Genomic DNA, 15,875 nt, shown 5'->3' with positions numbered 1-15,875 from the left:
AATTCTTATCAAGAATAACATGAGCACTGAGTGAAGTGGAAGAAGAAGAAGAATGTCATGATGATAACAGCATGTGATATTAATTGACCTGAAGAACTGATTAAATGTGATGCTATTTACCATAACCCTGTGTCTATGACATAAATACAGATATAACGGTTTATCCGTGTTTCAAGGAGGCTGTTCATGTTACCGTGAAACAGAAGATCATTTACATGTGAGTGAGAGGAATCAGATGAATCTGCAGGAGTAGAGATGAAGAAGAGGGAAACAGAAAGAGGAACTAAAAAGAGAGAGCACAAAGGACTCATAAAGAAAGGAGAAAGAGACAGAGACAGGGTGAGAGAACAAACAATTTGAGATCGAGACTAATAGAGACCGAGAGGGAGAGGACAGCGCTTCACCAAGCTCCTTTAAGTGGATGAAAAGTGCTCCCTTTTGACTAAAGAGAGAACTGCAGGCTGAAAGAGCGTAGACTCGCTGTGATTGCCTTTCTCTCTCGGTTTTCTCTGCTCCTCTACTCTTTCCTCTTCTCACCTTTGTCTTCTTCACCTGTCCCCAGTTAAAATCTGGGTAAAAAGTGTATTTTAAGAGTCTAACATGTTTATTTAAAACTGAATTCAGAGAGTTAAAGTGATCAAAAAAGGAGTTCCTGTACTGTACAGCATAACTACATTAGCTGTATGGTTTATTTAGAAAAGGCAATGAGTGATCCGTATTCTATTAGTGTGATTCTCGCTGAAATACTCGTAATCAAAATTTGCAAAAGACTGATATAATCTTCTGAAAGGGAAATATATATATATATTTGTATTTCGTTTTCTTTACATTTGTAATTGTTTCAGTTTGATTCTGTTTTCATCGTCCCACATCCTATAAATCAAAAATCAATGCATGTTTCATTCTAGGGACAGAATGCAGATTTCACCTGTAGGTAGAAAAGAAACATGGGGCATCCCAGTGTGCAGGGGTTAAGAAGTATCATCTATATTCCTTCTTGTGAACTGCTCAAGGAGCTGCGTTGCATCTCTTTTGCCTTTTCCTGATATCGTAATTGTTGTTGTGTGTTCCAATGACAATACACATTAATCACCATAAGCTAAAATGCTTTCTGTGATAAAAGCACAGAAATACTCCCAAAGACGTGAAATGCATTATGAAATGCGTTAGTAGTTACTGTAAAAGACACTGCCCCTCCTTTTTTAAACAGTTTATCTTGATTTCTGAATACACAAATGTCAAGTCAGCAGATGTTTGCTTTGAAATGAACTCATCTGTTTTAATACAACTCTTAAAGGTAAGTAGTTAAATAGCCATGAAAATACAGTAAGTTTAAGTAACATTATGTATGACATGGTGCACTGAAAATGATGTATTTTTCGATAATCTCAAGGACTATATCAACAAATAGTATATCTTATGAAACCAAATTAATTAAGCGAAGAAAACCCCTTGATCCCCTCCCATTTCACAGTCTCTTGACATACCACACACACTACCACATATTATCAAATGTTACTGTCATGCTCGTTAAAGTATGTGTAATTCCATAATGTGTGTGTGTGGAATGTGAATCGTGTGTGTTTTACGCTTAATGCCACACGAGTGCATTTTGCACCATAAACCCTGTGATGTGTGAGCATATTAGCCTGGATAAATTACTTAAAGCTTTTCTCAGCTGATGACAGAAATTTATAACAAGGGAAACACTTAATCATGATTACCCGATTATCTCGTGCTTAAAAAGCTTTAATTTTTGCTCAGAAAAGAAGAAGAGCTCAGTACGTTTTTCCTCACTGACTCCTTTTTTTATACAAATGGATGGCAACAACCACGATGATGATGGTGATGGGTTCCAGAAGAGTGAGATCCTATGTTATTTTCTCTTTCTCTCTTCTTCCTCTCTCTCTTTCTCCCCCCTTCTCCCCAATTCCGCAGGGATTTGTGGGGGATAATCCTCTCGGGGATTAGGTCGGGGCAACACGCAGACAAAGAGGGGAAATAAGCCTGTTATGCATTCGCTGCTTCATTTCCCAACCTGTCTTTATTACAGCCTATACTGATATGGGCTTATTCACACACACAAGCACATACAGATGTCCGCGCACATATGCGCACGCTCTCACATGCATGTGATTGGCCACATTAAGAGCTCCCCAGATGTAGCTTGTGTCCGTGGGTTTTTTCGTGTCTTCGTTTTCCTGATAGGTGTGTATATCTGTATTGAGCAATAATAAAACCCACACATGATTAAAGCAGAATAGACTCTTAGTTCTTAGCGCTGATCTTTTGAGCCCCCTGTATGCATTTTTATTAAGGAAAAGCACATTTGGCACCTTACTGTTTCATTTTTTTATTAGGTGGATGTAATGTAATGTAATGATTGTGCTGGTGTGTGTGTGGGTATGGATACATGTGTACAAACTACATATGTGCAGTTTGTCTGTGTGCAGGTTAGAGTGTGCACACCTATTTGCGCCCTTATTTGTGTGTGTGTGTGCGCCCGTTCATCGTAGTACAACTGTCCTTCTTAGGGCTTTTATCCTCCTAACACTCATGGTTACATTTGTCATTTCAGTGCTGTTTCTATCATTGGATCACTCTACCTGACTGGCAGGTCTGCAGCCCCTAAGTCAGTTTTCATTTGCATTGTAATCCAGTGACCCAGACTGCATCCCGTCATAGTAAAGCTCTCTTTATGATTGTAATGCCTCACACTATGGATGCAGTATTATTGCATATGAGTGACCAATCCAAACAGAGTGTAAAACTTTCTCAGTATAACTATCTTCTGAAAACCTACAGGAAATTATCTCGAAGAAGGCGTGTAATGGTTATGATTAGTTGTGATACTTAACATCACTGTCAAAATCGTTGTTCTTGGTCAGAGGTTATTCAGGGCAGGGGATGGGAGCAGAATGTGACAGGGAGTGGGAATTCCATGTTCAGTAGACTTCTTTTATTGTAATAAATACTAAGGATTGTTAAGAAATGTCAGTTCTGTTGTTGCCTGAGACATTTTTTCCTATTTTTATTTTTATTCTGTCTCACATGCATGTTCTAATCAGATGTGTTCTTTTCCCAGGTATTATAACTAGCTACGGTCTCTGGCTGGATGGAGTTCTCATTTTAAACACCAGTTCCTCCCAGAGGTTCTTCTTGGTGGAGGGACTCTCTCCTTGGAGCCGGCATGTACTCAGGCTGCAGGCCTGCACAGCACAGGGCTGTGGCAAGGGACCGATGGTCAGTCAGTCTGTGTTATTAAGCATAGTGTAACAAACTGTAAGGTGCTTTGTCATATAGTAATGCCTTATAAATAATTGTGTTGTTGGTGTTACTGACCGAATATTGGCCGTTGAACTTATTTTTATGAGATACTTGAGAAAGATTTATATCCAGGATATGGAAGTAGGCAAAGTTGGAAACCAAAACCGGATGTGATGCTCTGACAAAGACAAAGGGAAAAACAGGACTGTATATAAACATATAGGGGAGATTGGTGATGAGAGGTGGAATTAATTAAACTATGTGGGAAGAAGCAGAAACAAAAGCAGGAAGTAAACCACAGCTAGAAACATGAGAAAACTGAACTTTAAAGTAAAAAGTCCAACAACTATCACTGAAATATGAACACTAATTAAGATGATAGAGACAGTTGAACACAGAAGGCACAAGCAGAAAATAAAACAAGAAACAACTAAAAACTGGTGAGTACCACGGAGACCATGAATGGGAACCATGACATGACACAGCAGAGTATTTTTCAACACGAATTGTAGTTTCTACCAAAAGTATGAAACACAAAACACAACATTAAATTTTTGTCAAATACACCCGTCATCTTCAGCGTAGCAAAAGTTTTATAAAATTATGCATGAATTATTTTCATGAGTTTCATTAGCGCTGTAACTAATGCACAAAATCATATGTGGGAATGCCTGCACACACGTGTGTCTGTGTGTACGTGTGTGTCATTGGGCGTCATAAAGGTGATCGATTCTCTCGGCTCAATAACGAGGGTTGGCGTGGCCACGATGACATTTGGTAGGAAATGCCACTTCATTTTCAACGACGCCTCTGACGACAGGCCATATTTTGGGGCATTTTTCCAATACAGATGCCATGTTTAGTCAAACACCAGGAGAACCGCTGACCTGGCAGAAAAAGAGAAGAGGAGGGTGGGAAGGTGAGGGAGGGTGAAACAGGATGAAGTGGAGAAGAGGAAGATGGGCAGGAAAAGGAGAAAAGGAGTCGGAGAAGAAGGGAATTTCAGGCAAAAAGAGTAAATGATGAGGACAGAGTAAATGGCCAGAGCAAAGTGAGAGATGAGGTGGAAGGGAATCGAAGGCAGCAGAGGAGAGTCAGACAGGAAGAAATGAGACAGAAGAAGACTGTAATGATGAAAGAGGATGGAAAAATGGTGGCCGAGATAATGCCGGCCACTTGTGTAGAGTGGTTTCATCTGAAAATGCTTAGTTTTAACATTTCAGACAGGTTGTATCAGACTGAGGGATGCATTATTTTCAGTTTTTTGTATTTCTCCAATAGCTGTTGGAAGAATGAGTGTTAGTGGAGCTGTGATAAAAATGCCACATATCTGTATTCTTCTATGCATTTTGATATCTGTGTTCTTCTAAGGTGGATGTGCATACATTAGAGATGGCCCCAGAAGGCCCTATACTGTTGGAGCTGGCCAATCAGAGTTCAAGATCTCTCAGAGCACATTGGACAGCCCCTCCTAGAGCCAATGGGAACCTTAGCTACACAATATACTACAAAAGCAAAGGTAACAGCGAAAAGCTACATCTTTATCTTTACACATGCACACTTCTCATATAGTATTCACCAGGCAACAAACCCGACTTTATCTATAAAACATTCACATCACAACTGTGGAAGCTGTAAAATGTGAAAGCCTCATTTTCTGAATAAAGCATGGAAATGTTAATAATACACAATCATTCCTACTGGGGTAAAAAGTAACATATAGATAGTAACATATCCGTTTTGCTTGAGACTCTGCCTATTGTGTAGACATATCTGCACTTTTCTGATAGAATCCATATTATTTAATATTATTATTACTAATTTTGAGACTGTCAAATGTTTTTGGAGGGGTGGGGTAGGGTCAAAAAGGCTTTACAAGGACGTAAAGCCTTTTTATCAAGACCAGATGTCCATAGATAGAAATGGACATGTCAGTACAAATGCAAGTTAGAATACATAACCACACTTCTCACTCACAAAGTCAGCTTGCACTGAAAGTCAGCCATGTAATGGGGAAGTAATCAAGAAGTAATCAGTATACAGTAGCATAGAAATGACAAGTTGTTGTTTCTTTTTGATACTGTGTCAATGATTTGAGAGGAAATGACATGGGAGTATAGACTATAAAAGTGGTATGAAGATAGAAAGAGGAACAAAGTCAAGTTGCAATTCAATAATAGTATAAAGAAAAAAGGGAGATGAGAAGCTCATATTTCCATAGATGGATTAGAAAAGACAGTAAAAACAATGTAAGATATGAGGAGCAGCAATACCGCGGGGAGACAACAAAAGCAACAGATAGACTGGACATGGCGAGAAAAGAGAACACGCATACTCTCATTTTTTTAGTTACGCATATTCACAAAGTCTCTCCCTGTCATACACACTCACTGTCAGGCACTTTGATCTATGCCTCACAGAGAACCCAACAGATGAGTGGAGAGAAGGATAGAAGCGGTGTGGAAGGAAAAGAGACAGTGTTTCGCTCTAGTTACCCATAACCTCCTGTTTCTTTGATACAAACGGCCTTCATCAATCCACACAGAATTACGCGTGTGTGGGTGTGTCTGTATAAATATATTGGATAGGCTTGCTTACTATAATTTTCTGATCCCTTTTCTTTGACTATCCTTGCATAACCTCAATATGGAGACCTCTCTCTTTCGATTACTCTCAAGTTAATCTCAGTGGGGTTTTTTCTCTCTCGCGACCTCTCTCTCATTCCTCTTTCCTTTTTCTTTCTTGTTGTATGCATCTCGTACAAGTCACTTTTCTGCCTTTACTGTGGTAACACTAATAAAAAAACATTCACTGTTTTTCATTATCTTTAGCTATACATTGCTTGGCCTAAGACCTTACATGTCTTTCTTTCTCTGTCTCTTAGATGGTGATGGTGCATTGGATGGAGGTACAGCAGCAGGCGTCTGGTTGTCTGTGACTGACCTGCAGCCTTACACTAGCTACAGCTTCTGGATCAGAGGTTGTAATACACAGGGTTGTATTGAGAGCCTGCCACTCAGTGTTACCACACTGCCAGCAGGTACTCACACTCCAAAGACTTTCTTACCATTATTAATTTGATGATTACTAGAACTGCATAATTTTTTCACTGTGTCATAGTTTCAAATATCATGATCATCCATCAAAAGAAAGCATTGCAAGGTTCTAAAGGTTTATCCAACAGGTGCTCTTCATTGCTTCAGTTTACATCGTTCTTGAGTAAACTGATTGTTCCTGCCTGCTCTTAGCTGGTTACACAAAAAAACTGAACTTGCTATGCTATGCTAGATCAGCAAACTTAAGCAGGGGCACCAAAGAACTGTGTCACTCCTTTGAGCAAGAAACTCATATAGCGAATGCCACTGCCTGGTGAGGTATAGTTCAGAGCAGGGGTGAGGGAACTCCAGGCCTCAAGGGCCAGTGTCCTGCAGGTTTTAGATATCACCCTGGGTCAACACACTGGAATCAAATGATTAGTTCATTACCAAGCCTCTGGAGAACTTCAAGACATGTTGAAGAGGAAATGTAGCCATTTAAATTAGCTGTGTTGGATCAAGTCTAAAACCTGCAGGACACCGGCCCTTGAGGCCTGGAATTCCCCACCCCTGGTTTAGAGACTTGAACTGCCTGAGTTTGAGTCCACTTCAGACCATTAACTGAGTATCATTGTCCCTACTCTCTCCCTGCTTTCCTGCCCACTGTCTGTATTGTCTATTTAAAAAAGGCTGAAACTATCAAAGGTAGATTCTCATAGGTGCAGTTTTCTCATTGCTTTCAACATCCCTGCTATTTTTACCAAATTATTAAACATTATTTATTTTCTCAATAATGCTTTATGGGGTTTTCTTTATCATTTTTTGCATTTTGAAATTATTTAATCCTTTAATTTAAGTCACAGTTGATCTACAATAAATTAAAATTTACAATATATAATTAAAATTTCCATTGTATTCTCAGAAACAGCAGTTTGCTTCCTTATAAAAAAATGATGATAATAGTATGACTGTGGTATTGAAATTTTTCTAAGGTCTTAATTAAATGACTGTTCTAATAGATTTGTTTCTCACGCCACACACAAAACATGAACTGTGGCGATATTTTTAACATTACTTTGATTTTAATTGCTGTTCTTGTGAACTGGAAAGGTTTATTTTTATAGCTGGCTCTGCAAAGGAAAAAAAACAATTATTCACTGGAGTCGACATACACATCATTGACTTGACTTAATGGTGTGAAAACATATTTCTGATTTACACAGCCTGTGTGTGTGTGTGTGTGTGTGTGTGTTTGTATTTGTAATCGTGTAGAATAGAGACTGATTGTGCATACTGATAAATGTCAAAGCTGATCAGAGCAGTCTGGAGATAATTGTAACATGCACACACACATACAAACACACACACACACACACACACACACACCTATAAACACACATTTTACCACTTTAGCTAATGTTATCAAAAGGGTGAATATGTACACCCTTGCACATACCACACCCATGTCTTAGTGAGACAACAACAAAAGACAGACTTAGGAAAGTTCTCCTGTTCAAGTTCAAAACAAAGGCATAAGAAAGTATAAATTTTAAATACCAGACGTTTCCTCTCTTTCTATCTCTCTTTCTACCTCTATGCCTCTGGCATCTCTTTAGACTTCTATAAGGCAAACTGTCTTGATGCGTCCTTGTTCTATGAAAGAACAGAGAGAAGATAGCGGAGCAAGAGACAGAGGAGCTGAGGAGGAGGAGAGCAGAGAGAGAGAAGTGAACATAAAAGTGCATAGTTTAAAACGATTAGTGACACCTCTGATATTGTACCTACTAACACAGCATGAGAGAGACACAGGCTCACCAACAGTGTGTTTTGCGTGTGCATATCTGTACGTATGTGTGTGTGTGTATGTCAGAGAAGCAGGAATCATCTTTTGATGAATTAGCTAAGTACACACACTCAAGGAATGAACTGGGTCATTAAAAAACCCACTGAATCTCTGAATGCAAATCAGAGGATCATTTTAATCTAAATCTAAGTGCAGGTGTATCGTATTGATTCAGTAATTTGTTAAATGCTTGTTTGACTGTAAAAGAGCAGAATCTCCATTTCCGCGCTTTCCATGTATTTTCCTACTAATTGACTGCTCAGTCCATTCTGATAGCATTGTGTTGCCTTTCGAGTGACAGGATGCTCACTTGACCAATCCTAATTTGCTTATAATGCTGCCTCTTGAAACTCAGCAGGCTTTTAACCCAACTATTGTTGATCTAAAATAAAGATATGTGTGTTTTCAGGTGTTTTTTCATAAACATGATTAAGATAAGAGCAGCCAATTTGGTCTGGTTTGCAATGGAGAGCAGACAGCCTACGAGAAGCAGTCATTAAGTCAAGTGCAGGTGATTGTTTGCACAGTTGTAGGAGAGGTCGACTAAGACTGGTGGTACAGAATATATAAGGTTGATAAGAACTGATTAGAAATAAAGGCCAAAGTTAATATTATATAGCCAATTAAGGTAACACTGTGACATCTATTGTGTTACACTCATATTTTTGTTTTCTTTCTCCTGTTTCTTAGTTTTCTGTTTTCCAAGCTTTTTTTTTCTTCTAAGGACTTGTGAGCAAGAACTGGATAAGGATAGTGACACAATTGCAAACATAGCCACAAATAAGCTATAAAAAATGGACAAGTCACAACTGACACAACACATACATGGTGATTCTTAAGTTGTTTTGTTTTTTGTTTTTAAAAAGAGCTTTTGTGTCATGTTTTTAAAATCTATGTGCTTTGTGTATGCATTAAGATAATGAATGTACACTAGAGGGTTGAGTTATGTTGATGGACCCCCACTAAATTATTCTGAATCCACATTGAAAGTGTTGTTTTAGGCTTTTCTCACACATCGTGTATGCCTGTGTGCAGTTGTAACAGCCATCTTTAGAATAAGATGTCTTCAGCAATCAGTCTTGTTGAAGTGGACATCGCACAATTTTTGATTGAAGGGTCACTTTATACATCAGAGGGCCTGCTCTTATTTCACATAGTCAACAGTGCAGTCACTCTGATTTCCATCATGTACTTGTTGTTTTCAGCTTATCTCATTTTATTCTGTCTTTGCACAAATGTTCTGTGGTTCTGTTCAGCTATCATATTGATTCTGGCTTGTTTACTGATTTTGCAGCAGTAAGACTTTACTGTCACACTGAGCTAAGAAGACGTGGACTTTGTGGATTTAATGCAGTGTGTGTATTTGTGTGACTGTGAGAGTGATGAGTATATCTGGTTGTGCTTTTTATACTCCACGCTGCGAGAGGTGCCATTGTGTTACAGTGAAGTTGATCAGTTAGATGAAATGAACATACCTTTTTATATATTTTTTTTCTTACTCTCTAAATGTCTAATCTTTTCATTTCACCGACTGACTTCCTCCATATTTTTGTACTCCCCTGCTCCTTCTTCTTGTCTTCATCTCAACATCCTTTCTTCCTTCTTAGCCCCTGATGGATTGTCACCTCCAACTCTAGCCCATGCAACTAATGCCAGTCTGAACGTGTCCTGGTCCGCCCCTGTCAACTCTAATGCACCAGGCCCACTCTACTACAGTCTGCAAATGAGGACATCCCCACAGAGGCCTATCATAAGGTGAGAGAGACCATAAAATGCAGAGTCAAAGCAGATGAACAAGTTTGCAAACCGTTTTCCACAACACATAAAAGTTGTCTGAGACAAGTAGCAATAAAATAACTGGACACACACAACAAAGTACACATATTACAGACTCTAAATATCAGAAAATGTGCATGTGCACATAGCCTACACATGCACATATAAAGGAGCACATTATACAGCACAACTGAATATGTCACTTCAGTAGGACATAACATCAGAAATCCAGAGAGGGAATGACAGGATGTAGAGTCAGAAAGACAAAAAAAATCAAAGACATGGAAGAGAGAGGGAGAGATGGGCAAAGAAAGTGTGATAGAATAAAAAGAGGGAGAGAGGGTGTGCATCTGATATGTATTCATTACATGCTTCCTGACAACAAATTGCAATTTAATCCAAGAAGAGGAGGCTCTCATTCTGTGGTAATAAATAAATGACTAGCTACATGTATTATATATCAGACAGCCATGCCCTCCTCCTCCTCTGCTATGGAAATCTCATTGTTCCCTGATTTATTCATTCATTCATCCCTTCTATCCATCTGAAGCTAAATGGTCAACGGTCGCTCATTTATGACAATATTCTTTTACTTTGTCCTAGATTCCTTTGTATGATTATATGATGGGCCAGGTAAGGCATGGGAATAGGATAAAAGACTATGGAAAAAATTGTACATAATGCATAGGCAGCCAGTGTTTAGGAACCCTATGAAATTTGGGCATTATTATAATGTTTTACTTAAAATATATTTGAATTTAAACTTTGGAATCTATTTAAGAAACAAACCATTTTTTTTAAGTATAATGAAATTGTTTTTTCAGAAACCTTTTGCTTAGACACCGGTAACTTTTGCCACTGAAGTATGAATTACATACTTTGTGACTGTTGAGATCCTTTTTTTTCACCTCTCACATGCACATCTCTCTGGCCTTGCATGTACGCTAAACGGGATTTAATAACTATGTACAATGTAGACATGATTAACCTATGGAACTTAAGGAGCTGTCCGGTGCTGAATCTCTCTGATCAAGCATTAAAGAGTAACATTTGGTCTAAGGTAGAAAGTATGGCGTTGCAGATGTTTTTATTTAAAAGATGATAACTCCTGCAACAGTAAAGTTTTGCTAGTAATTCAGGAAATTTTCCAGATTGGCTTCTTCATCAGAAAATCTGAAAATGAAGTTTTGTAACATCAGATTTGTGTCCACTAAAACACAAGAGCATGCAAAGTGCAAGATCAGCATATTTAAATCTGCTGTCACTCTGTGACCACCAGGTAACAGGGCACATCACAGACCCAAATGCATGTCCATGAATGAATTTATGCTTGTGTCCATCCACTTCTAGGCTTTTGGAAAATGCAACAGACACCTTTTCCTATTACGTAGAGGGCTTATCACCATACACGCCTTACGTGTTTAGAGTGGTGGTCTCGCATACACACGGGAAGACGGCAAGCCTCTGGACAACCCTTCGCACTGCAGAGGACAGTAAGTGGACTCATACACACTAGTGTCCAAAACATTTTACATAGATTTGCACAGACAGCTTCAATGCACATAAACTATGCAAATATAATTTAAAAAATAAATAAATGCTTCCAATAAATAACCATGAAAAGAGTAATTATTTACGGGTCAGAGAAACTGCTGTACTGCTTTTTTGTAGGTTATCTATTGGTACTGGTTGATGGTATTGTTTTGTTGTATTGTAAGGTGCTTGTTGTGTCAAGTCCTTCCAAGTTGTGCGACTGGCTGGGAAGTGGTTGGCAGTGTTTGGCCTCTGCGGTCCACCTGTTTTGCTGTGTTAAAGTTAAACTCAAGGAGTCTGACAGATCATTAGGTGATGAGCCAAGCAATAGACTCATTAGACAATAAACACGTGGCTTCTGCTTAGTTCTCTTTTTCACAAGTCCTCTCAAGGTTTATTTTATAAAAGTATAAACATTTTTTTTACTGGAGGTGAATAATGACAGGGAGAGAGAACAGCTAAAGCTGTGAAGGTGGTGAAAACACGGGCTCAACCAGCGCTGGGTGAAACACACAGACATGGGGAGTTTCACATACTGTAAGGTGTGTGTCTGTGTGTGAGTGACCTAGCCAGTGTCATTGTGGGCTAATTGCTGTAATAGAATCATATTAGCCACTGGAACAGCCTCCTCAGTGCAAAGTTATAAATTAATTAGTACCACGCTATTATCACATACATTATCATTAAGCAGGCGAGATTTGCATACATTGATACGCACACAAACACAAATGTGTACAAAACATGTATAGTGTAGTGTACGTATACATACGCAGTCACATGACGACAAGTGCAGTTACACATATACCATGACATACCATGCACGCACACACCTATTCATACACACACAACTGCAGACATTTAGGATGCATTAAATTATGGCCTTTTCTCATTGCTATGCGGAATTGAATTCCCTCTAGCAAACACACACTCACATGCACTCACACACACACACCGAGCTTTTGTTACACTTCTTTTTGTTGCACTTGTGTTTCTGTTTGTGTCTGACTATTAATGTAAGAATGAAAACATTTTTAGTGTCTCTCTGTCTCACGCTGAGAACATATGTGCCATGCACATGCATAAGTCCTTGGCCTTCTCATCGATAACAGACCTCCTGATGCTCAGTTACGACGCTTCATGCAGAGATGCAACACAAGGCTTTGGGATGCTACTTAACCTGCACCCAGTTGTCACAAAGATCAGACAGATTTGTGTATTTATTTTGACAATAAGCATGTATGTAATGGAGCAATCTCTTTGCACTACTGATACCAGCCATTTATAAGCATTCATTCCTGTTCACGACTCTTGGTGTCATATTGGATTCAAGTAATTATTAATAAATAAATGTCACATTTGACATGAATTTTCAATTCTGCATCCTTTAAATGTAAAAATGTACATTTTTAAAATATTCATTAAAATTGTTTTACCATAATAATGAATACAGAATAGGTGTAAAAGTTCTTAATAAAAAAGGGATTTAAACCTATGATGGGAGCAAGCCACATTCAGGCAGATTGGATTTCCCTTACACTGATGTGTAATTTGTCACCGTAAACCATCTTCTTATCATCCTAGCAGGGAAAGAAAAGAGGGGCTACATTCTCTCCTTAATCTCGTCTCTCTCATACAAGAATAAATGACAACCTTTTGCATTTCATTTGGTGATGTAACGTATAGTAAGGCTAATAGTTTGAATTTTATATTTGTTGTCCTACATTTGTGGAATTCATACACGCAGCGTTCATTCTGACATAAATCTCAAATCTGAACACAGCGACAGACATATATACATTCACTGAAGCTTACACACACATTCACACACTCGCTCAAGTGACATATACTGTACATTTGATCTTAACACACTCAGTCATTCTTTATAGAGTGGTCCTTTTGGTTTATCCTTTTGAAGGAGATCCCTCTAACCTGATCTCTATGTGCAAGTGTGAGCTGTAACCTTGTAAGTTTTTCACTTTGGCAGAACACTGTATATAATATAACGTATGTCGACATTAACCATTTTTAACACTGGATATGATCTCACTATATCCACATCTTTTATACTGTTACTTCTTTCTCTTACATAAAGATTTCTGTATGTTTTCTTGTTCTTCTTTTGTAATTGCTTTTCCTTTCTCCTTCTTTCTCTTTTTTAATGTCTTTTCCTTTTGTGCACAGAATTGTTTCACTTCTTGAGGGTGATAAAGGAAAAAATAGCATAAAAAAAGGGGTGAAAAAGTAAAGAGAGAAAAATGGAAAGAGAAAAAGGTAAAATGAGTAACTGAGGGGAAGAGTGAAGAAAGGAGAAGGCTAATGATAGAACAGAGAAAGAGAGAGAGACTCGTGCTTCCTCCTTTCCTTTTTATCATTCCATTAAAGTTTTATATCTATCTTTTTAATGTAATTTGGTCCCTATGAATTCCTGCTGCTGCAGAACAGACAGACGGCTCCTGTGAACATAAACTCTAGCTGTGTTGGACAGCTCCCTTTCCTCTGTCTACTCCCATGTTCACACCAGCTAAGTGATCTAAGAGTGTGTGTGTGTCTGTGTGTGAGTGTGTTATAGAGTGTTATTGTGAGAGTATGACTAAAGAGCCATTTGAATAAAACGATCTTGACCAAGTAGTCTTAGAAATGAAAAGTGCACATGTGTGAACAAAAACATTAAACAACAATAGAGGTTTTTTTTAAAAAACAGGGGTTTTTTTTACAAAGTAAGTGTGATCAAAAAGTGAGCTAAGAAGTGTAAAGCAGAAACCGCAACAGGAGTAAGGTTAGGGTAAATGACAGAAAGCAAAAATTCATGTTACTTAATTATTCAGCGGCTACATTAATAAAATACTATCCTACCTTAATTCTCCTGTATTTTGGTCAGTTTGCATTTCCAGGAAATTCTGAAACAATGTTAGCACAATCCTGTTTTAAATTTTACATATCAAAAGATAACCAATGAATAAATACATGTTCACCACCTGAACTTGTATTTAGATAAGCTTTTTGATTGGCTTTCTTTTACATATGGTGTCACAAACAGTAGGAATGCTTGTGTAACAGAATTTCTATACTGAATGATTTCTCACCGATTTGAATAACTTGCCAACATAGTTTCACATTACAGTTTAAAAGCCAAATGTTGCTTTTCAGTTTGCCTACTCTCTGGGTGAATTATGTGGATATACTAGAAGGTTACTTGAAATAAATTAATCACTCCCAGGATCTGAAAAATATGGAAGATCTCAAATGATTGATAAGTTAAAAGTATCATGATGCTTTTAGTTACTTAAAGGCTAATGCGCATCTCATATACTAGTGATGTTATGGGTACAAATCAAGCTTGTGACCTTGGTCATGTATTATCCTACTTCTCATAGCCTCGTCATTGAATTCTAAGGCAGAAATGACGTTAAATAATCTGTGGAAAAAGTAAACATATGAAATGCAGTGAAAAAATTCTTACTTTATTTCTTGTCACGTTTTGACACCATGTCGTAAGCATCTTGATAACAGTAAAGCTCAGCGTTTGTCCTCATTATGACTCCTAGGAGCCTCGATTCACCTTCAAAAGCCCAGTCACCCACATACACACATGCCCCCTAACACACACAAACACAAGCATGCATGGGACCCTGCGCAAGGCTAAAAATAATACCCTTCCTCATCTCTTCACATGGATACACACAAATGTACACACTTAAATATACATGGACTGACCGTTAGCTGCACAGAAACACACATACATACACAAGAAGCAGCATATCACCTACACACCCACAAGTAGACATGCATACACACACCCTCCTCCCTCACTCCCTCCCCCTCTCCAAGCCCTTGTCAGTTGATTGTGTTATTACTATGCTAACCAAATCCTTATAAATGTGATTTAAGGCTTGGCGGCCCTGCACTCCTGTTTTAGCCTTCTGCTACTGTGTTTTACTGGAGAGAGGAGGAGTGATAGTGGGAGGTGTGGAGAAAGGTATGAAGGGAAAGGGGGGGGGGATTGAAAGGCATAGGGAATGAAGAGATTAGAGGAAGGGTAGGATGAGAGATGGAAAGACAGAAGGGTGAGAGGGAGAGAGAATGAAGGATAAGGAGTCAGGGAACCAGAGAGGCAAGTATGCATTCCCTCAACGCTCGTTCCCTTTCTGTCCAGAGAGCTGTAAAGCGTCAGTAAAAAAGAAAAAATAAAATGGAAAAAAGCATCACATGCATCTTAAATGAAAATTTCAATTGAAAAACTTAACAGCCCTTCAAATTGCAGAATTTTACACGCGCCAGTAAAGCCTAAATAACACTCAACACTTAGAGGGAAAAGGGTGGTATGGAGGAGGGGAGGAGAGAGGGATTGAGGAAGGAATGGGGGTAACAACAGGGGTTATTTTGGTTAGTTGATAGGGATTGAATCAAGGTGACTGGATTGT

The 15,875-nt window shown here is 38.5% G+C and overlaps 1 protein-coding gene across 1 annotated transcript in view; it reads left to right on the top strand.

Annotated features, from left to right (window-relative positions):
* Positions 1–15,875, top strand: part of ush2a (Usher syndrome 2A (autosomal recessive, mild)) — a 208,171-nt gene that overhangs the window by 105,097 nt on the left and 87,199 nt on the right. The window contains 5 exon segments of the mRNA XM_025907082.1: positions 3,086–3,243; positions 4,639–4,786; positions 6,152–6,307; positions 9,753–9,900; positions 11,272–11,414. Of these exon segments, the coding sequence (XP_025762867.1) occupies positions 3,086–3,243; positions 4,639–4,786; positions 6,152–6,307; positions 9,753–9,900; positions 11,272–11,414 (753 nt within the window).

This window comes from Oreochromis niloticus, linkage group LG1 (assembly GCF_001858045.2).
Source record: "Oreochromis niloticus isolate F11D_XX linkage group LG1, O_niloticus_UMD_NMBU, whole genome shotgun sequence".
NCBI classification, from domain to species: Eukaryota; Metazoa; Chordata; class Actinopteri; order Cichliformes; family Cichlidae; genus Oreochromis; species Oreochromis niloticus.
This window is presented reverse-complemented; position numbering and strand designations above follow the sequence as displayed.